General features: G+C 44.1%; 1 protein-coding gene across 1 annotated transcript in view; it reads left to right on the top strand.

Annotated features, from left to right (window-relative positions):
• Positions 1-21,946, top strand: part of NAT10 (N-acetyltransferase 10) — a 47,513-nt gene that overhangs the window by 21,708 nt on the left and 3,859 nt on the right. The window contains exons 12-28 of the mRNA XM_084851666.1: positions 294-430; positions 2,151-2,275; positions 2,883-3,033; positions 4,795-4,891; positions 6,042-6,158; positions 6,665-6,766; positions 6,890-6,964; positions 8,515-8,631; positions 8,802-8,935; positions 9,461-9,509; positions 11,472-11,568; positions 11,901-12,011; positions 13,818-13,990; positions 15,239-15,358; positions 16,524-16,622; positions 17,310-17,383; positions 18,906-18,989. Coding sequence (XP_084707792.1) covers positions 294-430; positions 2,151-2,275; positions 2,883-3,033; positions 4,795-4,891; positions 6,042-6,158; positions 6,665-6,766; positions 6,890-6,964; positions 8,515-8,631; positions 8,802-8,935; positions 9,461-9,509; positions 11,472-11,568; positions 11,901-12,011; positions 13,818-13,990; positions 15,239-15,358; positions 16,524-16,622; positions 17,310-17,383; positions 18,906-18,989 — 1,862 coding nt within the window. The remainder of the gene's footprint in view (positions 1-293; positions 431-2,150; positions 2,276-2,882; positions 3,034-4,794; positions 4,892-6,041; positions 6,159-6,664; positions 6,767-6,889; positions 6,965-8,514; positions 8,632-8,801; positions 8,936-9,460; positions 9,510-11,471; positions 11,569-11,900; positions 12,012-13,817; positions 13,991-15,238; positions 15,359-16,523; positions 16,623-17,309; positions 17,384-18,905; positions 18,990-21,946) is intronic.

Below are 21,946 nucleotides of genomic sequence, written 5' to 3'. Positions count from 1 at the left end.
CAGCCAGTGTGACATTATTAGATTGTGCCTGTGATTCGAAGTTGTCCTCCCTGCTAGAATTTCACAGGCCCTCTAAATTCTGTTCTTGTTATTCATGTCCATTAGTGTTGCATTTCACTTTTTTTTTAAGATCGCTTACCTACTATTCGCTTCAGATGGAACCAAGCTAGAGCGAGAGAGGAAAACTATATGGGCTATAGAGCTGTGTATTCCTTTCAGGTTGGTTTAGCTCTCAGCAGAGAATGGTCACTGACTATTTTTTAAACCCACCATTTTCCTCCTTTCTTGGCAAGTATATCCACCCTGCAGATGCTGTGAAATTGGGGCAGGCTGAACTTGTGGTGATTGATGAAGCCGCTGCCATCCCCCTGCCCCTGGTGAAAAGCCTACTGGGCCCATACCTGGTCTTCATGGCTTCCACAATCAATGGGTGAGTGGTTCATTCTAGGTAGACATACATAGGCTGTTTGTCTTGAATCCACTGTAAGGCTGTGACACTAAGGGCACAATCCTATCAGATCCTCCCTTGATACTTGTAAGCATCCGAACTCGGAGGCTTACAAGTATCCAGTGCGGAATGGGAGATGTGGCCGAGGTGATCCTTGGCTCCACCGCACCTTCCACTCTGCAATTTAGCTAGATGGGCTTTTTCACTCCTCTAGCTGAGGTGTCACAGAGGGGGAGGGAAGGAGGCTGGAGAGGCCTCAGGATACGGCATAAGCCAACTTCTCCAGTCCCCTCCCTGCCCATAGGAATGCCCCCTTTACCTTCCCTCTGAGGTTGCTTTCGCCACCTCAGAAAAGCAGCCGAGGTCTCTCTGTTGCATAATTAGGTGATCAGAGATCAGGTAATGGATATTTCATGTGTGAACCAACCCGTGGACAAACCTAAACCTGTAACTTTTACTCCTCTTCATCTACAGAAGGAGCAGTCCTAGACCCTAGACAGAGTCTGGTCGACCGTAGGATATTTCGGATTCCTGGATCCAAGGTCAGAGACACTGCTCTGATATTGGAGTCAGGAATCCAAACTCCCTCCCCCTCACAGCTGGCACAGAGAGAGCTCAGATGAGAGGTGGCTGGCATTTTAAATATTGATCTTACCTGTCAGTAACTGTTAGTACCTGTTCCTCTCTTAGTACAGCCTCCTGGGACTGTAACAGTTAAGAATACAGATGGGTTACCTTTGGGGGCGGGGGGGCAGGGAGAAGCGCTGCACAAAAATAATTCCTGTCTACATAAGCAAGCTAGAATGTCATGGATAAAGTTTCCGGCCTAGCTTTCTTTGATGTGTTCGTTTTGGGGCATGCAGTACATTTCTTAGGTAGAGAAGAATTAGAAGAGGACAATCCCTTGCACCCTAACTCCTTCAATCGCAAGTGGTAAAAAGCTTAGGGGGCATGTACCATGTGATTCTTAGAACTAGAGATTTGAAGGCCAGGAAAAAAGAACCAGAAAAAATCAGGGGTGAAACATCCCCCACGCCCAGAATGTTTTTTTTGTTTTTCCAGTGGAAAAATTGCACATTTGGGGGAACAGTCAAATCTCTAATGAAATACCTTCACTCTTGGAATGCATGAAATATTTTTAAGATGAAGTTTCTTTTGTTTACTACAATTTCTTTTTTCAACTTTTATTTTTTCCTACTTCTCGGATGACGAAAAGTAAGATCTGTGTGCTTATGTAGCACAGAGTGCAGCTGTTTGCAGTTCTCTTTCTGTATACTTCGTACAAAACTGAGGTGTTTATATTGTTTAGGCTGCAATCATATGTGTGCTTACCTGGAAGTATCTCTACTAAACAGAGTGGGTCTTATTTCTGAGTAAACATGTATAGGATTGCTCTGTACATTTCATAAATATGCCAAATTTTGTATGCTAGGTTCTTTTAAAAATGCATTTTATTTTTTTAAAGCAGTAAAATAAGTCTAGGTTTGTCAGAAAAGTAAGTATTGCATATATTTCAATTTCTCCCCTCCACCCTCCCTCGCCCAGAAAAAATCCCTGTTTTTTTCTTCATGGGTTCAAACTTCCAGAAATGTACATGTCTAGAAAAGAACTTGGCTTTAAGTTCTGCTTGTACAGTAAGGTAAACACAATGAATTTTGCTCATTCTTGTCTCTCTTCCCATTTTGATTGTTGTTTTCAATAGATACGAGGGCACTGGTCGTTCCTTATCACTGAAGTTGATTCAACAACTGCGGCAACAAAGTGTGCAGGCCCAAGCCAGCGTGACAGCGGAGAACAAAATGACAACGACAGCTAAACTGTCCTCAGGTATTTCTCCCTGGGCCAGAACTGCTGACCGCATGCTTAACTTGGCATCTGCACAGATGAAGTGCAGGCTGTACATTTTTCAGTAGAGTATGCGTAAGCATACACATAGCCCCCACCGGAGAACTGCAGGGAACCGATGTAAGAGCTAGCTTTGAGCTCCTGTCACCCTTTCTGTGAGGTGTCTTTCATGTGAAGGTGGAGTGCCAAAATCAAGATAGACTCGTGGGTTTTGCTAGCTTTTGGCTGGTTTCCTCTGACAGTTTGTGGACTTGTTTATCTTCTAGCAGCAGACAAGAGGGAAGGCTCCAAACGTTATCCACATAACATGGAGGGCTGACTGTGTTGCAGTGCTGGAAGTCATGCTAGGGAATTCCTGATAGTGCCTTCAGTGCTTGTATTGTTGTGTACTGCTGAGAAGCTTGTGGAAGTTGAATATGCCATTTAAGACCATTTGAGAACAGAGTGGATAATTCTTTGGTCAGCCAGCTAATGGTTTTGGTCTCCCTAGAACAGGAGTAAGTCAGCCTTCTCCTTTTTCTGACAGATACAAACTCGCCATGGACTTAGGTCTTGGACATGTGACCTTTTGTGTGTTGTCTCTCTCCAGCCCGTACACTCCACGAAGTTTCCCTCCAAGAATCCATTAGATATGCTCCAGGAGATCCTGTTGAAAAGTGGCTGAATGACTTGCTCTGCTTGGAGTGTCTCAACATCACAAGGATTATATCTGGCTGCCCCCTGCCTGAAACCTGTGACTTGTATCCTTGTGCCTGGAGCCAATGCTCAGGCTGTGTGCAGCCTTCAACCGATACACCCAAGAGAGCCTGTAGAAAGTGGATGGAAGCTCTTGGAGCAGTTTTTCCTAGCTCCTAAGAAACCAGTTCACCTGAACATCTGCTGCGTATACTTCATTGATGGTAGGACACAAGACAGAGACCTGGTCTACATATGCATTAGAATGGGTTCGGATTCTACTGCCTCATTCCAGAGGTAGTTTTTAGACTGCAGGTGAATCACATTTTTAATGCTCCCCTTATGTGAAAACTTCCCTGCAATTAGGGGAGGTGGTGGGCTCTCCCACACTGGAGGCCTTCAAGACGAGGCTGGACAGTCATTTGTCAGGGATGCTCTGACTTGGATTCCTGCATTGAGCAGGGGGTTGGACTCGATGGCCTTGTAGGCCCCTTCCAACCCTACGATTCTATGATTCTATGATTCTATGAATTAGAAAACAAGCACAACAGGCAACATGCTGGACTAGATCTTTCTGTGTTGATGTGCTACTTTTTTTTACCTAAAAGAAGCTTTTGAACAAATGTGGGCAGGATTCAAAATGGAACCTCCCACCTGTAGTCTGAAATGGTACAGTCCATTCTACCACCTGGTTCTGCTGCATGTGGAGACCAGTAGACCAATCCTGAAGGCCAAAGCAGACATTACTTTAAATCTTTGTCTAGCACCTCTGTGGGTAGATTTGTTGTTTTCATTTTTATCCTAGAACAGGTGCAGGGTGCCTGATCTGGATCTTAAAAGCCTGCCACACTATGGTCCATTATGGAATGAGGCCCCTACACCTACTCTAGAGTAATAGATGGGATGGGGAGGTGTAGCTGCAAGACACAGATTTAAAGTAACATCTGTTTTGGCCCTGTATCTTGGACTTGTGTGCAACATTCGTGCAGTTAGAATGCGTTATGATAGGATATCTGCATCCCTACAGGAATATGCTTCCCAGTGTTGTACTTCAAAAAAGGAGTGGATGGCTTGTGGGGATGCATGTGCATTCTGGTTGCATAGAATGCTCTGTATGGAAGGAGGAGGATACGAGAGAGACCAAACTGCACCTCTTGGTCAGTGTATGTCTGCTGACCTTTGGGCAAGTTCACTGTGGCAGAAGGTTAGGTGAAGTTAGCATGGAGCTGATGCTAAACCTAGACTGCAGTGGTTAGATCGATTGTCAGCTTCCTTTGTTTTATCTGGTGAAAAGCACCATGCCATAGTTAAGGAATTTGGACCCCTGCAACCTTCCAGCAGGGGAGAAAAAGTTGCTTTGGCTCTTTCCATCCTTCAGTGTCTTCAAACCAAATCAGCATGGGGGTCAGTGAGGTGATGGCAACCGTAACTGCCACATCCTTACAGACACACGATTCCTTCCCTTTATGAGCATGTGCATTCATGCACTCACATGCAGAGCTTGTATGCATTGCTCCAAAGCAGCTCAGGATGGCGGACTGAACAGGCCCAGTATTACTTCTAACGCTACGAGCAGTAAGACGGGTCAATACAAGAATGGACGTAGAATAGTTTTGTAAAGCTGAAATGAAGATCTCCTCCCCTGCTACTTAACTGAAAGGTGCTGAAGATTCTTGACATAATCTTCTGATGCGTACCAGCACAAAGAATGTATCCTACAGACTGATAAGAGTTTCTGACCTGAAGAGGGTCATATAAATATATTTTAGTAGTAATAGTAACAGTGGCCTGTCTGTGGTTTTTATCCCTTAACCTACGGCACTTAGATACTATGTGAACAGAGACACCCTGTTCTGTTATCATAGAGCGTCAGAAGCTTTTCTTCAGAGGCTGATGGCTCTGTACGTGGCTTCTCATTACAAGGTTGGTGGGATTGTTTTCTGTTGCCAGTCTTCCATTGGGATTTAGCAGAGAACTGAGATCTCTTCTGTCCTTCCTACTGTGCTTCTGTGCCAGGTTGTTGTTGTTCTTGCCATGGCAGTGGTTCTTTTTCTCCCTAATCTCCATTTTCTCTCTCAGGCTACTCTCTCCTTGTCTACTCCTTCAGTGATAAGATCGATTATATAGTCAGAAATCCTTTATCCATAAAATACAGTGGATTGAAAGGATATTCACAGAAAGCAGATAACTTTGCTTTTTTCTTCCGCTTTATGGGCGTGCAGTGCAGGCAACATGGTCTAGAACTCAGCCGACAAGTTCAGAAACCATGAAATACGATTACTGATGTTTGAATTGAAACATACTAAATGTAATGTTAAATTTAATTCTGAACACACCACATACAAGCCAGCCTTCCCCAACCTGGAGCCCTCAATATGTGTTGGGCTACACCTCCCATAATCCCATAGTCCAGTGCATATGGAGGGCACCAGGTTGGAGAAGCTAATATAGGCACTGAGAGGCAGGGACTAAGGAAAATTCATAATCTGGTAAGGGAACAATGAAGTATATGTACCCAAGAAGCACTGATCATCAGTTGCTCTGCCCCCTTGCTGCCTGCACGCTGTTAAGTTCTTTTTTCCTTGAGCCCTTAACACCAGAAACTGAAAAATAAAAGCCAAAATTCCCTAATATAAATCTGTTCTAGTCTTGCTTGGGATTCTGACTGAGATGACTTGTAGGATTCCTGCATAAGTAGATGAAATGGAGCGCATTGTAATTAAATGTAGTATTACTTAAAAGGAAGGTCTGGTCCAAATAAACTATTTGATGAGAGAAAATAAACCCAGTGCTATATAGGCTGTTATAATAATCCTAAATTGCCTGCCATTTTAAAAAATCCTTTCGGAGCTGATAGTCTTAATCACTTTGAAGAGACTATTCTCTGTTCAAAAAGCATAATACACTTTCTTTCTTAAAATTTATGTAATGCCTTATCTGCTAAAAAGCCATCAAGGCGGTTGATAAATCAAAAAGCAGTGTTACCCTAGTTGCTTGTCAGATTATGAACTATTAAATTGTGTGTATGTGTATAGTTGAGATCTAATTCTGCACCACAATTGTGACCTTCCAGAATTCTCCCAATGACCTCCAGATGCTTTCAGATGCGCCTGCACATCACCTCTTTTGCCTTCTGCCACCAGTGCCGCCCACCCAGAATTCCTTGCCAGAAGTACTCGCTGTTGTTCAGGTAAAAGTAGGCAGAAAGTCTATTGTGTTTTCTAAATAATCCTAAGGAATTCGCCCAGAAAGGAAGCAGCAAAAACTGCTTAGCAGCCAACGGCTCCAAATTCTTCACCAGAGAACCCTTATTAATCTTTTGAACCTTGGTTCCTATGAAAAATTATCTGAGAGGGTCTGCTCATTTGCAGTGTTTGGGAAGTTAGAAATGATGTTGTATGTTTATCACAAAGGACCCAATTAATGTAGATTTGCGTTACTGTTTTAACTTCAGAAAAATATGTGTCAGGAACAAACTCTGTTTCAAGCAGCTTCTGTGTTTTTTAGTGTGTTGAGAGTGCTGTTTTATGGGAGCAGATTAGGAGTCTGAACCAACTCAGGTCTCTAGACGTATAAGATTACTACTTTAGATGAAGTGTGTTTGATAAATGATTCTAGTCTGTTGAGTGCTATGCTACAATTCACCACTGAAGTGTTTAGTCTCATTTTCCCTTTATTCTCCTTCTCATTCGGCAGGTGTGTTTGGAGGGCAAGATCTCCCGCCAGTCTGTTATGAACAGTCTGTCAAGAGGGAAGAAAGCATCAGGAGATCTCATTCCATGGAGCGTCTCGGAGCAGGTAATGGGTCAACTTCTAAGTTGTCACTGAGGTATTTTATTGTTCTGCTCTTTTTACATCATGAATGCTCTGCTGTTCAGTTAATAACTATTTATTTTCTTTTTCTTTAACTTGTGTTTATAGTTCCAAGACCCTGATTTTGGTAGTCTCTCTGGCGGGAGAGTTGTTCGCATTGCAGTCCATCCTGATTATCAAGGGGTAATGTCTTTTACTCTCCTGTTGCTATACTGCAGCAAAACACTCTTGTTGTCATCTCACAGACAGTGATGAGTGGAGGCCTCTCCGTATTTCCTTGGTCAAAGTATTTGCAAGAGGTGCAGGTGGTTTGTACCGACAAGAGCACACATCCTGTAGGGCAGTGGTGCAGGCTGTGGGCCAGATCCAGCCTGACTGGGCTCCCAGGGTGGCTCTCTTTCCCCAATGGCCATGCCCCTTTCTCCTGACTGCCAATCATCTGGTGGTTTCCCAGCTTTTGCAGTTTTTTTCTCCATTCTAAGAGATTGAAATGCCTCTCCCAAGGCCTTATTACTGCCAGTAAGACATTTAAGCTAAAATATGCTGGAATTGTTGTATTTTTCATATTTTTGAGCGCAGCCCTTTCACCTTGGGGCCCCACCTCCTTTTGCCTTCAGCGCTGGCCACCACCGGAATGCGGCCCCAGAGAGCTTCCTTGAAATTGAGTTTGGCCCTTGAGCTGAAGTAGGTTTGGCATCCTGGCTGTAGGGCATGTGCTGGAGACATGAACTTAAGGCCTAAGGTGCTGTTGCTCATGGTAGTTAAGAGATCTACTCCATGTAGTAAGATGACGGATTCTCAGTGGGATCATACCAGCTGGTGGAGGAAAGGAAAGGCTCTCCACCAGGCCTGTCCTATACAAACTTTCCTAGCCTTTCTGACCTGCTGCAAGGGTATGAAAGGATATGGGGGAAGGATACTCCAGCACGTGGCCTTCATGATGTGCCTCCAAAGGGCCAATATTACTGGAATAGGCAGCAGAGATAAAAAGACAAGGAGATGGAGAGACTCTGTAAAGGGGGGATGGGGGAAATAGACGCAGGGAGTTAAAGGGAGATGAATACCAAGCTCTTGTTATACCAGCTGTGTAAATAAAAAAAGTTACTAGCCTGCAAAAATGTTTAGTAGCCTGCTGGGGGGTGATATTGGAGGGGTAGAAAGTTCTACCCATCTTGTAGTATCCTGCTGCATTTCTATGCCAGGAGTGTGGGGAGGAGGTTGAGGGGCTTTCCTCCTCTAATAGCCAACTGGGTTTCTGTGCTGTGTGTAGAGGAGGGTCCCTCTGCACCACCCCACTCACTTGCCTGGATGCAGCCGCTGGTTGCCTATAGCTACCAAGCTCTTGCTTAAATAAAAGGCCGCTCTTTCTGCATAGCTAGTGAACGACTGGGTGCACTGAAGACCACAGCCATCGGACAAGTATCCAGCATTTGAAGAAAACTGTTTCTTTAATTTATTCTTTCCTGCCTGAAAGACCGTGGTTGTGCCAAAAATAATTTTTTAGCCAACGGCTTTATTGAAGGCCCACTAGGCTGGGTCCTAGATCTCCCACTGGAGTTCAGAACAGTATGTGTCCTATGGTTTTTTGGGGGGTGGGGGGAGGAATTTTTGGGGGGACAGATAATCTTCTATGGTTGTGGAGTGACACTGAGTGGTTTCTGTGAGGTGGGCATGATGCCAGGGCCTTCTCTCTCTAATGTTTATTCTTTCTTTCAAACCTTTTTTCTCCACAGATGGGCTATGGCAGCCGAGCTCTTCATTTGCTGCAGATGTATTATGAAGGCAAGTTTCCTTGTCTGGAAGAAAAGGTGACCCGGAAACCAAGAGAAATTGCTACCGTGAGCAGCGAGGTATGAAGTTCTCTGTATGGTTGACTTTTCCTTTTGCAACAAGTTACCAAGTTTGCATAGGATTTCACCAGGGTTTTTTAATGCATCTCTAGACAGCCATCCAGTGGGTTGCCCAATTTTAAGTCATTGTCTTAATCTTCTGCTAAGCCAGCTGCCTCTTGTTACTTTAGGCTGTCAGTTTATTAGAAGAAGCTGTGATGCCTCGGAAGGACTTGCCCCCTCTGCTGCTCAAGCTGAGTGAGAGACAAGCTGAGAATCTGGACTACCTCGGTGTTTCTTATGGCTTGACACCACGGCTGCTCAAGTAAGCAGACGGCTGCATTTGTGTATTTCGCTGGGAGAAGCTGAAATACTTATTATTGCAGGCCTGGGCAGAAGGTACATCTCCAGATGTTTTGGACTTCAGCTCCCAGAAGTCCCTGCGAGCATAACCAGTAGTCAGGAATGCTGGGAGTTGAAGTCCATAACATCTGGAGATCTATTTTCCACCCACCCCTGCATTACTGAAGCCATGTATTTTTTCAAAACAACAACCTTATTGGTGCTTCAGACGAAGGGTTGCATCCAACAGCATCATTCTGCTGACGGAAGCAGTTCTGTCAGTGGAACCTCTCTCCCTGCCCCTCCGGAGCAGATTTTCTGGTGGCACAGAGGGCCCCAGTGGAAAGAAGAGAGGGAAAAGTCCTGTCACGCTAGCAGACATCCGCTAGTACGACACGGGATTTAACCCGAAATTTCTGTGTACTTTTTATTTTTCAGACTTCAGCACATAACTAGACGTCTCTTGACAAATTGTAAATAAGTTTTTATTGTTTCTCTTTTCTACCAGATTTTGGAAAAGAGCTGGATTTGTTCCAGTTTATCTGAGGCAGACTCCAGTAAGTCTCACTTAAAGACCCCAATAGAGCTTCTGTTGGTGGAGTTTCTGTTGACTTTGTTTATAACGTGGTAGAGTGTGTAGATCTTTCTTAAAGGTTGCTAAGGATACGTTTTTTGGTGGGGGATGGTAGAAACCAGGAAGAATAACTATATGTGTATGTATTGTACGCATGTCATAGCATCTGTCCATACACCTGTGTGTCTAATTAACCCGTGTAACTCGTGTGCATTATACACATCAGTGGCAGGTCAACTAGCTGTTTTGAGCGCCAGTCCGTTACTGTGTTTACAAGGAAACTACTTCTAGAATGTAGCTCCACAGTGAAAGCAATCCAATGAGGTCCTTTCATGGATGGAACTGTTTCTGTCTGCAGAACCGGGAGAGTGCCTGACCTGCAGCGTATGGGTTTAGCCTTGTATCAGAGTAATTGCATTAATCTGTCTGTTGGCTTTGCTTTAAAAAAAAAAAAAAAGATTGGCTGTCTACTCTCCCTTTTAAGACACTGTGAATTAATGAGACCTAATTGGTGGCTGACAGAACAGTGTTACTTGAACAAAATGGAAAGTTAGAGAGACCTGCTTAATCAAAGTTTGGGGCATAACTGCACAATATTTCCCAGCTACTGTTGTACTACAGAACCCATACATTCTATCCTTAAGGTTAGCAGACTAAACTTGGTGGTGCTGGTTAACTAATAGACTACAGAAGCTTACAGTGATTGATCAACGAGAGCAAATTTCATTTGGTAGGGTTGCAAAGTATGGATACTCTTGTTAGTTTTGTCTGAAGTTATTTTAATTCTGACATGACTCTTTAAGAGGTAATGAAAAAGGATATTAGATTGTATCAATTCAATAGCTTTTGATTATTACTTTGTAGGTTATCCTATGATTCTTTAAAGGCACAATGCTATGCCTGTTTAGTCAGGCAAAAGTCCTACAAGTCCCAGCGTTCCCCAACCAGCATGGCTGGCTGGAGGAATGCTGGAAGTTGTAGGACATTTTTCTCTCTAAACATGCATAGGATTGTGCCTTCAGAATTTGAAAGGGTTTGGGAATGTGCAGTTTCTAAAAAAAACAAATTAACTGACTAATCAGTTAAACATTTAATTGCTTAACAGCATTAACTATAAATCCAGTCAGTGTCAGTGGTTAACAGCATTAACTATAAATCCAGTGTCAGTGGCTTACCTAGTGTTGTATGTGTTCCCATAAATCAGGTGATCTGTATTTAAAACTGATCACTTCAGTGGGGAGTTGTGACTAGTTCTTTGTAGTTATCGGATGGGGACTGTGAAATACTAGTTAATTTTTTCTTAACTAGTGATTCTCCTACTTGATTTTACTAGTGATGCTAGTGATTTTTATTAGTGATCACCGAGATTTGTAATTCTTTGGTCCAGAATACCAACCTGGACCTAGAATACCAGTGTGGCAACTTTGTAGTGCTCACCTGCAGCCCGAGGTGAGCAGCGCAACCCTGTAGTTCTCCTCCAGCTCAGGTCATAATTTGAGGCGGAGAACAACTCCAGCTCCTTCCAACCCTCCCAGTTACTGGCTGCAGCTGAACTGGCAGCAGAGGCAAAGAGGGAGGTCCCTCTCACTGCCCTGCTGCCGCAGTCAGGTTTGGGTGGGGAGGGACCCACTGTGTCTGTGGTAGTGGGTATGGAGTTGTGGGTTCACTGGGGTTGGATGTGGAAGCGATTGGGAACATAACATGGTATGAAATGGACTTGTAATTTAGCTCAGAAATAACTGAGCTACTTTTAAGAGAAACACCTTGGTTAGCCAAGTCCTGTTATGAATCGGGTCCGGGGTGGTTCTCCCATTGCTGCTTCTCGCTGCTGATGACTACTTTGTGAATGTCCCGAGATAAATATATTTTAAAGCAATTGCGTATTGTTGAAAACACAGTGCTGCCCATAAAATGGTGCCGCAGTAACCAGTGCCTTTATTTCTAGAATGATCTGACTGGGGAGCACTCGTGCATCATGCTGAAGATGCTGAATGAAGAGGAAGACGGCGAGCAGGAGAACTGGCTAACTGCCTTCTGGAAAGGTGACTAGCTAGGACATTTCAGGACTGGTTCAAGCGGCCATTTCAGAGTTGGAAAAGGCATGGTAACTGTACCACCTCAGTTCCGCCTGGGGCGTAGTATCTCTGATGATGCTCTTTCATGAAAGGAAGCCATCAACTTCACGTACTCTATGATTTTGCCTAGGGTAGTGACTTCACAATCTTGGCTTCCTGTGGAATGCTGTTGGCCAAATCTCCTTAAGAGGATTTGATCCCACTCCCTCCCAAAATTACTGCATTAATTAGCCCTTCGTGTGATCAGTGGTTGCGAGTTCTCTATTCAGTAGTAACTATTTTTTCCACTTCTCCCACAGATTTCAGGAGGAGGTTCCTGTCTCTCTTGTCCTATCAGTTCAGCACTTTCTCCCCTTCATTAGCTTTGAACATTTTGCAAAACAGGAATATCAAGCAACAGTCACAACCCCGTAAGTATATAACTGCAGGCTCTTTGCATGGTGCTTTGCAAAACAAAAAAGACTAAAAGCCCAGGAAAAGTGCATACATCAAGTAAAAGGGGTTGGATTCAGATTTACGCTGGATCAACTGTGCTGACAGAACTGGATTTCCCCATCCCCTGGCAGCCCCACAAGCCCCCTGAACACAGTACACAGAGAATCAGAAGACCTTGCTGAATGGGGTGAGCTGGGGTGTGGAGGAAGGAGAGACCCCCCCCAAATTGGGCAGCAGAACCTTCCATGAGCGGAGGCCTTCCTTTTGCGGAAGGCAGATCCTAGAGCCAACCCGGTGTCTTAATAGATCTGCATTGTACTCTTCTTTCTGAAGGCCAGCTGCTTCAGACCCAGGGCTAGGTAGGCATGAGAATTTTGTTTCAGTTCATTAAACATCAGAATTTGCCCTGTTCGCACCCCTAAATGTGAGCATATTTTTCAGGCAAAGCTCACATATTCCTGAGCTTGAGATCATGTTTGCAAAATGCATTCCTTAGCAAGATGTGCACTTTTAAAAGGCGCATTTTGAAAAAAGAAATACACATTTTCACACTTTAGTCAATGTGGGGGAAGTGCCCATTTGGTGCTTTTACAAAGTGCCATTTGAACAAAAAAAGAGTTCACATTTGGGAATGAGGTGGACCACGGCTCTGATGTCAGTGAATCCGTTCCAGGTTTCAGTCAGAACTCTAAAGGATCGAAAGTGCACCTTTGATAGCTCCTTTAGATTCCTGACTGATTCTCACTGAAACCTGGAGTGGATTCACTGCCCCCCTGACACGGAGCCACTGCTGAAATGGACCACACTTCAACACGGAACTCGGAGAACCTCAGCATGCTCAAGCATGGCTGGTTCTCCCATTCCTACTCATGGGACATGTCTGCCCTTCTGTCTCCTTCCTCTCTGCATTTCTTTCATACTCCCTCTCACCACCCCACTTTCGTTTCTCCTCAGCGTCCCTTAGTCCCCTTCATCCTTCTTTTAAAATGAATGAAGCTTGGTGGAGCTAATGATGTGCCCCGGAAGTGTCACTTCGGTCTGGACACCTGCCCCTTTCAAATGATTTATGGTGCTCAGACACAATTCACTAGTTCAGCCTCCCCCAAACCGGTGCTCTCCAGATGTGTTGGACTACAATTCCCAGAAAGGGGATTCTGGAAGTTGTAGTCCAACGTATCTGGAGGGGCACCAGGTTGGGGAATGCTGCACTAGTTTCCAAGTAAATCAGTCACATGTCACATGGCTGTGTCAAGCTGTGTTAACCTTCAGTAGTTCAGTACCTTCTTAATGGCATTCATCTTGCACATTCTTCTCCATCCCCCCTCCTAATATAATGTAATGTGATATAAGTCTCAGCCACATATATAGTATGGATTCAACCCAGATTTAATCATACATGAAGTAGACCGATTGAAATTAATGAGACTGAAGTTAGTAATGACCTACTTTCAGTGGCCCTACTCTAAGTATAACTAAGTCTGGATCCAACCCGTTGTTGTTGTTGTTCAGTCGTTCAGTCGTGTCCGACTCTTCGTGACCCCATGGACCATAGCATGCCAGGCCTTCCTGTCCTGCGCTCTCTCCCGGAGCGTGCTCAAGTTCATATTCATTGCATCCGTGATGCTATCTAGCCATCTCATCCTCTGCCAACCCGCTATGTAAATAATATGAGCTGCTGGCCAGACATAGTTCTGGTTCCTGTTTTCACCATCTGGATAGCAAGTGTAACTTTTCTCTCTCTTTCTTCTCTCTGCTTTTCAACTCATTCATGGTTTGCTCAGCAATTAGCCATAATGAATTAGAAGCTGTTTTTATCCCTTATGACCTGAAGAGGCTGGAGATGTACTCAAGGAACATGGTGGACTACCACCTGATTATGGACATGATCCCAACTATCTCTAGGATGTACTTTCTCAACCAGCTTGGGGATATGAGCCTTTCTGCTACACAGTCTGTAAGTACCATTATGTTTAGCTACTGTCATGGTAATTGAACTCGTCTCATTTGATGTCCAGCCTGTGAACCTTCAGCTGATACCATGTTTCCCTCAGCAGTGTCCTTTTGCCTGTGTTATAATGGTTTTAATATACTGTATTTCACTAGCTTTCAAGTCTTTGTTACACTTGTATCTTGACTATCTTCCAGTGGCATTCATGGGACGTCCAGCTGGCCTCTTAACCCTAAACTTGCCAGGGCAAGACCAGCCATTATTTAGGCCCACCCTCCGAACCAAACAATAGCTATCAATTACTGCAGTTTTAATCTTTTATATTTTATTTTTATTCCGTACTTTGTGGTTTTAATTTTTGTAAACCGCCTAGAGAGCTCTGGCTCTTGGGCAGTATAGAAATGTAATAAATATATAAATATCCCTTTCACAAGGTAATGCCTGCAGGCTGATTGTAGCCCCCTTTGGAAAATTCCAACTGCCTGTTATCTGAAGGCCTTTCCCATCTTTGTGTGAACATCAGCCAACCAGCCATGCTGTAAAGCCTACCTATATCTGAGACTCTGCAACCAGTTTCGGATGACGTACCACAGCTCGTTGTGGGTTATTTAACCCATGATAAGCTGCGGTGCCCAAGGCGCCATATTACAGATCCAGCCCCCACTTGGGAATTGTGTCGTGCAAACCTGGCGAGCGTGGGTGATGTGAGAATTAAAACAATTTTCACATAACCCATGGTCTGTTTTAGTGTTATGCGAGGGTTCACACGACGTGACAATGTTGGAGAGGGAGCTGCATATTCAAAATGGCGTCCACAGCCTCACTGCGGGTTAAATAATGTATAGTGAGCTGTTGTGCGAACAGCTCCGGTGTGTAAAATTGCTAGGAGAGTGAAGGCCTTGTGTGTTGCCACTGGTTGTTCAGAAATAATTGATTGTATATTGTGTGTGCTAAGAGAATAAGGGGATTGGCAAAGAATGGGTTAAAAGAAACCGCCGTTAAAATTGCAACAAAAACTCTGCTCTGCAGTTAATGTAATGTGGCTCTCTTGAATTACTAAAAATGTTACAATGTCCCTCTGAGTTTTGTACCCTTAAGCTAACTTCTGAAAGCCTAGAAATTATCTGGATCAAAAATTGATATAATATGGGACTATTGAGGTGTTGCAGTACTTCCTGCCCAAGCCCCAAGGTTTTCATTCTGTTACAGTATTTTTGTTCTATTTCAAAGTAATTGAACTCTCTCTTCCGCCAGGCTCTTCTTCTTGGGATTGGTCTCCAGCACAAATCTGTGGATCAGTTGGAGAAAGAGATAGAGCTGCCTAGTGGCCAGTTGATGGGCCTCTTCAATAGAACCATCCGCAAGGTTGTCCAGGTAAATGCCCTTTCTTTGGGTTGAATTTAGGAGGATTAACCACGTGCTAAAATACTGTAGAGCCCAGATCTGTAGTGGAGAATCCTATCACAAGTTTATTGTAGAGAACTACCTTCAGTGCGTTTGCTTTGAACACACATCGACACTATAGACTCTGCTAGGCTGGTTCTTAAAACCTGGATAAACTGTTTCTCAGGCTCAAACTATATATGATGCTCATTTATGTTCAAGTCTCTCCTACCATTTTTGTTTAAATCAGAGACAGTCATGTGTTTAACAAGGCACCAGCAGGTGAGGGGAGATTGGTTGCTTAATGCTTTTGCTGCTGATTGTCCACTCAAAATGTGTGTTGATGTCAGTGGAAAGTTACATTTCTGAGCATCATGCATTGTTTGAGCCTGATGGAGAGCAGGACTTATTTTTGTCAACTGGCTCTGAGAATTCTGCTTTTCTGTTATACAAGTGGAACTTGCAACAAAATATTGTAGCATGGAGCACTCCAGCTCAGGATTCCTGCAGCCAGCCATGACCTCTTTCAAGATATTCCATGACCAGTGAGCAAGTTCAGTCCTTGTTGGGCTAGTTTTTGGGCCCTCCCCCATTTAGAGCTCCCTCACCATTTAGGGTTTCTTTTTTTTGTACTCCTGCAAACCTTGGAGTTCTCCTGAGCCGCCTGACACCTCCCTCATGTCCATGAATGGTTCCATTTTGGCTACATAAAGAGCCATACTCGGATAATTGAATTTGTTGTTAGTGTATAGGATGGAGCAGGGGTGGGCAACTTGTGGCCCTCCAGATGTTTGGCCTGCAACTCCCATCATTCCCCACCATTGGCTATCCTGGCTAGGGCTGGTGGAAATTGTAGGCCAACACGTCTGGAGGGCCACAATTTGCCCACCACTGGGATAAAAGCTGCTTCATGGATGTAAATTTACTCAATTTTAACGGATGATGGTACTACCAATAGAATATATTGAGGTTTTCATATTTTATAATTATAAAGATGGCTTTTAAAACTTCTTTGATAAAGGGTCTTACAGTACTGTCATTTAGGGAAAACATTACAGAAGTCACATACTGGGTGGCCATTATATTTATTAACGCACGTTCTTCTTGGGTTGAGGAGATAATCAGTTCCCTCACGCTTTACTTGTTCTTTCTCTAGTTGTTCAACACTGTCCAGGAAAAGGCTGTGGAAGAGCAGATGACAGCAACAAAAGAAGTTGTAATGGAGCCAACCCTGAAATCTTTAAATGAGGATTTGGTAATTGTGCTTCTCCATATTAAGATACCAGATACTACTGATACCAGATACCAGATACTACTGATACTACTGATACCAGATACTACCAGATACTGTTGCATGTAGAGGATTCTCCTCCTATCCCCCAGCACCAGTGCAATATTTCTTTAATCCACAACTTTATGGAGGATGGGTCTACCAATGACTCTTAGCCCTGATAGCTAAATGGAACCTCCATATACAGAAGCAGTTCCCCCAAGAATACCAGATGTTGGGGGCAATCAACAGCAGTGGCTAGAACTGTCATGCCTTGCTTGTGAGCACCCAGAAGCATCTGGCTGGTCACTCTTGGGGACAGTAAGCTAGACTGGAAGGAGCTTCTCTCTCATCCAGCAAGGCAATTTTTGTATTTTCTTCTGCATTTTGATAACTTGCACTTGCAGCTGACCAAACATATGTAATTCAATGCATGGTGTCATAATGTCATGGTGGGACAATCTTCCTGGGAATTAGTATCTCCCACTAAAACGTGTAGCGAAGCTATGCCATATGCAATACATCAAGAAACAAGTGGCTCTCTAAGGCGTTAACTGTGTATGGTCCACGAGCGTTTGGCTGGTATGATTTGTATGCTTGGCTTGAGAGCTGTAACTTTTTACATTTTTAATAACCATATCCAGTACCGATAAAATTGTTTTCCTGATGCAGGAAGAAGCAGCAAAAGAATTTCAGGAAAAACACAAGCAAGATATTGGGAAGTTGAAAGACCTGGACCTTTCACAGTAAGTTCTCTCCTTGTGCCCCATGTACACTAAATAAACGCGCAGTCTCGAGAGAAGTCAAATGGTCTCAATGATTTGGCCACAACATCCACTAAAGACCAAGAATGCTACAGGTGAAATTTAGTCTTGTTTTGGTTTCACATAGGATTCGCACCTGTGGGGTGCGAATGGCAGGACTTTATCCATTATGCTGGCAAAGCCACTCTGACATGGTACAGATCACATTACTTTGTTTAGGAAATGAAATGAATGGCTTCTTTAAGCTAACTTAATGGGTTTGAAACAATTCAGAACAGCCTTCGATGTTCTGCCAGCTTTGGTTAGTCATTTCTTCAGAAGCTAAAAGAGGATGTCCTTAAAGCCCTGTAACCTCTTCCTGACCAAGGCAGGTGTCTAGCATGGGGCCATCTTGTCTTGCGGTCTTGCTAAAACAGGTTTGCCAGCACTTCTGAGGTTCTCTAAGGCACAGGCTTGGCATTGCAGTGTCTTCACTGAAGCCCAGATAAGGACAAGACATTCTGCACTTGTTTTCCTTCTCCCGAGGCTTACCAGGAAGGTGGTGACTTGGGCACAACTTTCTTGGGGAAAGGTGCTGAACGTATGTGTATGACTTCTGGCTGCGATGTAACTTTTGATATAAAAAATGTAGCTTTTTGATGGGATTGCTGTCAGATTTTGAGAGTTCGTAACTTAACAAGCAATATCAGGAAAGCCTAAAATTAAATTCTGTGATCATCAGCCTTTGGAGCAGTTATAACATCTGCATATCTGACCTGGCTTAATAGTCTTTTAAGATCAGTTCAGTGTGGAGGGTTAAAACTAACTGATCTAAGTTCTGAATGCCTGAGCCCATGAGCAATTGCTTACTCCAGGGTTGGGCAGAAGGTACATCTCCAGATGTTTCTCAGAAGCCCCTACCAGAATAGCCAGTAGTCAGAAATGCTGGGAGTTGAAGTCCAGAACATCTGGATATCTACTTTCTATCCACCCCAGGTGTACTCCATACCATATCCCTTCCTCAGTAGTAAGAGGAGGTATCCTCTTCCATGGAGGAAGAAACCTTTATGATGAATTATGCAGCTGTAATGCTACCTTGGGTATCAACTATTGTTAGGAGAACAAGAGCAAGCCACAGATCCCCGCCCTCTAGGCATGATTTCTGACTCCCTAACCCTTAATCATGGTTAGGTCTTAGGTCTGACAGCCTTTACCTGGCTTTTGAAACTGATGCATGATCAGTGGGCTGGTTTAATTTTGAATCAAACAGTTAATGTGAAGTTTTTTCAGTATTCAGTATGGTGATAGTATTTCAATCATTGAAGTGCAAGTTCAAATTTGCACCTTAGGGCCTGAAGAATCACTTCCACCTGAGTGTTCCTGATTGTGCTCTTCCTTGTATACCTAATGCTTGCACAACCATTGGCATTGAAGTCAGAGTCCTTGCTGCAGCATAAATTAGTATTTTCTGACCGGGTAGCTTTGACAGAGAAGTGTTTTTTTTTAATCTTTTCTTCACGCTTAGATACATAATCCGAGGCGACGATGAAGAATGGAACGAAGTGCTGACCAAAGCAGGACAGAGCGCTTCAGTTGTCAGCCTGAAAAGGTTAGTGCAGTGGCACAGCCTTCTCAGAGGGTTCTGCCTTAACCGGTGTATCCAGTATCTTAGCAATCCTGGGACACTGAAGGAGTAAAGGAACAGTCCTAAAACTAGACAAAGGCTGGATGACCGGCCATTGGAAGCGGCAAAAGTGCTGCTGCCGCAGTGGAGAGAGAGGCCCGTTGGCAAGGTAGCACTTTCACCACTAGAAGCCCCCCACCCCTGGGTATGTCTGCAGAAAGAACCACTCCCACAAGCAGTGGGGGGCCCAAACAGGGCATCAGGAGTGGCCCAAGATCCAATGGATCTTAAGCTGCCTCATTCCTCTGGTGCACTCAAAAAATGGGTCCTAAACTATGCCGGTCCTGGAGTGTAGTGAATTCCCTCCCATTGACCACAGTGGGAGAGAAAAACAAACATGCGCGCATGAACATTCCTTCCCCCAACAGAAAGGGCGCGGGGGAGAGTCTCCCCTACCCTGGCTACAGCAGCCTGGCAGGTCTTTGGGTGTGGCGGTTGCTCCACCTTGGAATCTCCCACCACGACCACCATAGGATTGCTCTGCCCATGAATCAGAGTGGACCTATGTCACTTAGAATCATAGAGTCATAGAATAGTAGGGTTGGAAGGGGCCTACAAGGCCATTGAGTCCAACCCCCTGCTCAATGCAGGAATCCAAGTCAGAGCATCCCTGACAGATGGCTGTCCAGCCTCGTATTGAATGCCTTCAGTGTGGGAGAGCCCACTACCTTCCTAGGTAATTGGTTCCATTGTCGTATTGCTCTAACAGTCAGGAAGTTTTCCCTGATGTTCAGCTGGAATCTGGCTTCCTGTAACTTGAGCCCATTATTTCATGTCCTGCACTCTGGGATGATCGAGAAGGGATCCTGGCCTTCCTCTCTGTGACAACCTTTCACATACTTGAAGAGCGCTATTATGTCTCCCGTCAGTCTTCACTTCTCAAGGCTAAACATGCCCAGTTCTTTCAGTCTCTCTTCATAGGGCTTTGTTTCCAGTCTCCTGATCATCTTTGTTGCTCTCCTCTGAACCCTCCCCAGCTTGTCTGCATCCTTCTTAAAGTGTGGTGCCCAGAACTGGACACAGTAGTCCAGATGAGGCCTAACCAGTCCTGAGTAAAGGGGAACTAGTATGTCCCGGGATTTGGAAGCTATGCTTCTATGAATGCAGCCCAAAAGAGCATTTGCCTTTTTTGCAGCCACCTCACACTGTTGGCTCATATTCAGCTTGTGATCGACAACAATTCCAAGATCCTTCTCGCTTGTAGTATCGTTGAGCCAAGTATCGCCCATCTTGTAACTGTGCATTTGATTTCTTTTTCCTAGGTGCAGAACTTGGCATTTATCCCTATTAAATTTCATTCTGGTATTTTCTGCCCAGTGCTCCACCGATCAAGATCACTTTGAATTTTGTTTCTGTCTTCCAGGGTATTTGCTATCCTGCCCAATTTTGTGTCATCTGCAAATGTGATCAGCATTCCCTGCACCTCCTCTTCCAAGTCATTAATAAAAATGTTGAAGAGCACTGGGCCCAGGACTGAGCCCTGTGGTATCCTGCTCATTACCTCTCTCCAGTTTGGGAAGATCCCACTGATAAGCACTCTTTCAGTCCAATTCTGTAGCCAACTGTGGATCCACCTGAGAGTTGTTTCACCTAGCCCACTTTGAGCTAGTTTGTTCATCAGGATATCATGGGGCACTTTGTCGAAAGCTTTGCTGAAATCGAGGTATATTATGTCCACAGTATTTCCACAGTCCACAAGGGAGGTTACCTGATCAAAACATGAGATCAGATTTGTCTGGCAGGATTTGTTCTTGACAAATCCATGTTGGCTTCAAGGAATCACTGCATTGTTTTCAAAGTGCTTACAGACTGATTGCTTTATAATCTGCTCCAGAATTTTCTGAGGGATTGATGTCAGACTGACTGGTCTGTAGTTCCCAGGTTCCTTCTTTTTGCCCTTTTTGAAGATAGGGACAACATTAGCCCTCCTCTAGTCATCTGGCATTCCACCCATCCTCCATGATTTCTCAAAGAGAATAGACAGTGGTTCTGAGAGTTTTTCTGCCAGTTCCTTTATTACTCTAGGGTGCAGTTCATCTGGCCCTGGAGATTTGAACTCATTCAAAGTAATTAGGTGTTCCTTGACCATATGCCTATTGATCTCAAGCTGCAATCCTGCCCATTCAGCCTTTACTTCGCCTTTTCCAGGGAGGTCATAGGCCCTGTTTTGGGAGAAGACTGAGCCAAAGTAGGAATTGAGCACTTCTGCCTTTTCTTTGTCATCTGTTATCATTTTGCCATCCTTATTTAATAGCTGAACATTTCTTTCCTTTGTCTTTTACTATGCATGTAGCTGAAGAAAGCTTTTTTGTTGCTTTTAGCATCCCTCGCTAACCTCAGTTCGTTCTCAGCTTTAGCCTTCCTGACACCATCCCTGCAATTTTGTGCTACCTGCCTGTACTCTTCCTTTGTAGCTTGGCCTTCCTTCCACTTCCTATATGTGTGCTTTTTTTGTTTTCAGGTCATCTCTAAGCTTTTTGTGAAGCCACATTGGCTTCTTCTGTTGTCTTCCACCCTTTTTTTATTGTTGAAATTGTTTGTAATTGTGCCTTGAGAATTTCCTTTTTTAGAAGTCCCACCCATCTTGGACTCCTTTTCTCATTAGAGTCGCTTGCCATGGGACCTTACTCATCATTGTTATGAGTTTAATAAAATCAGCTTTCCTAAAATCCAGGGTACCCATTTGGCTACACTCTGCTTTTGCTTCCTTTAGAACCAAGAGCTCAAGTATAACATGGTAGCTTTCCCCCAGAGTTCCTGTAACTGCTACTTGATCCACTAAGTCATCTCTGTTGGTTAGGATCAAGTCAAGGATAGCCGATCCTCTAGTTCCTTCCTCTACTTTCTGTAGGAGGAAGTTATCCACCACACAAGTCAGGAAT

Source organism: Heloderma suspectum, chromosome 1 (genome assembly GCF_057233095.1).
Source record: "Heloderma suspectum isolate Gila_16-S chromosome 1, 16-S_ref, whole genome shotgun sequence".
Taxonomy (NCBI): Eukaryota; Metazoa; Chordata; class Lepidosauria; order Squamata; family Helodermatidae; genus Heloderma; species Heloderma suspectum.
Note: the sequence above shows the minus strand (reverse complement) of the source record. Positions and strands in the feature narration are given on the sequence as shown.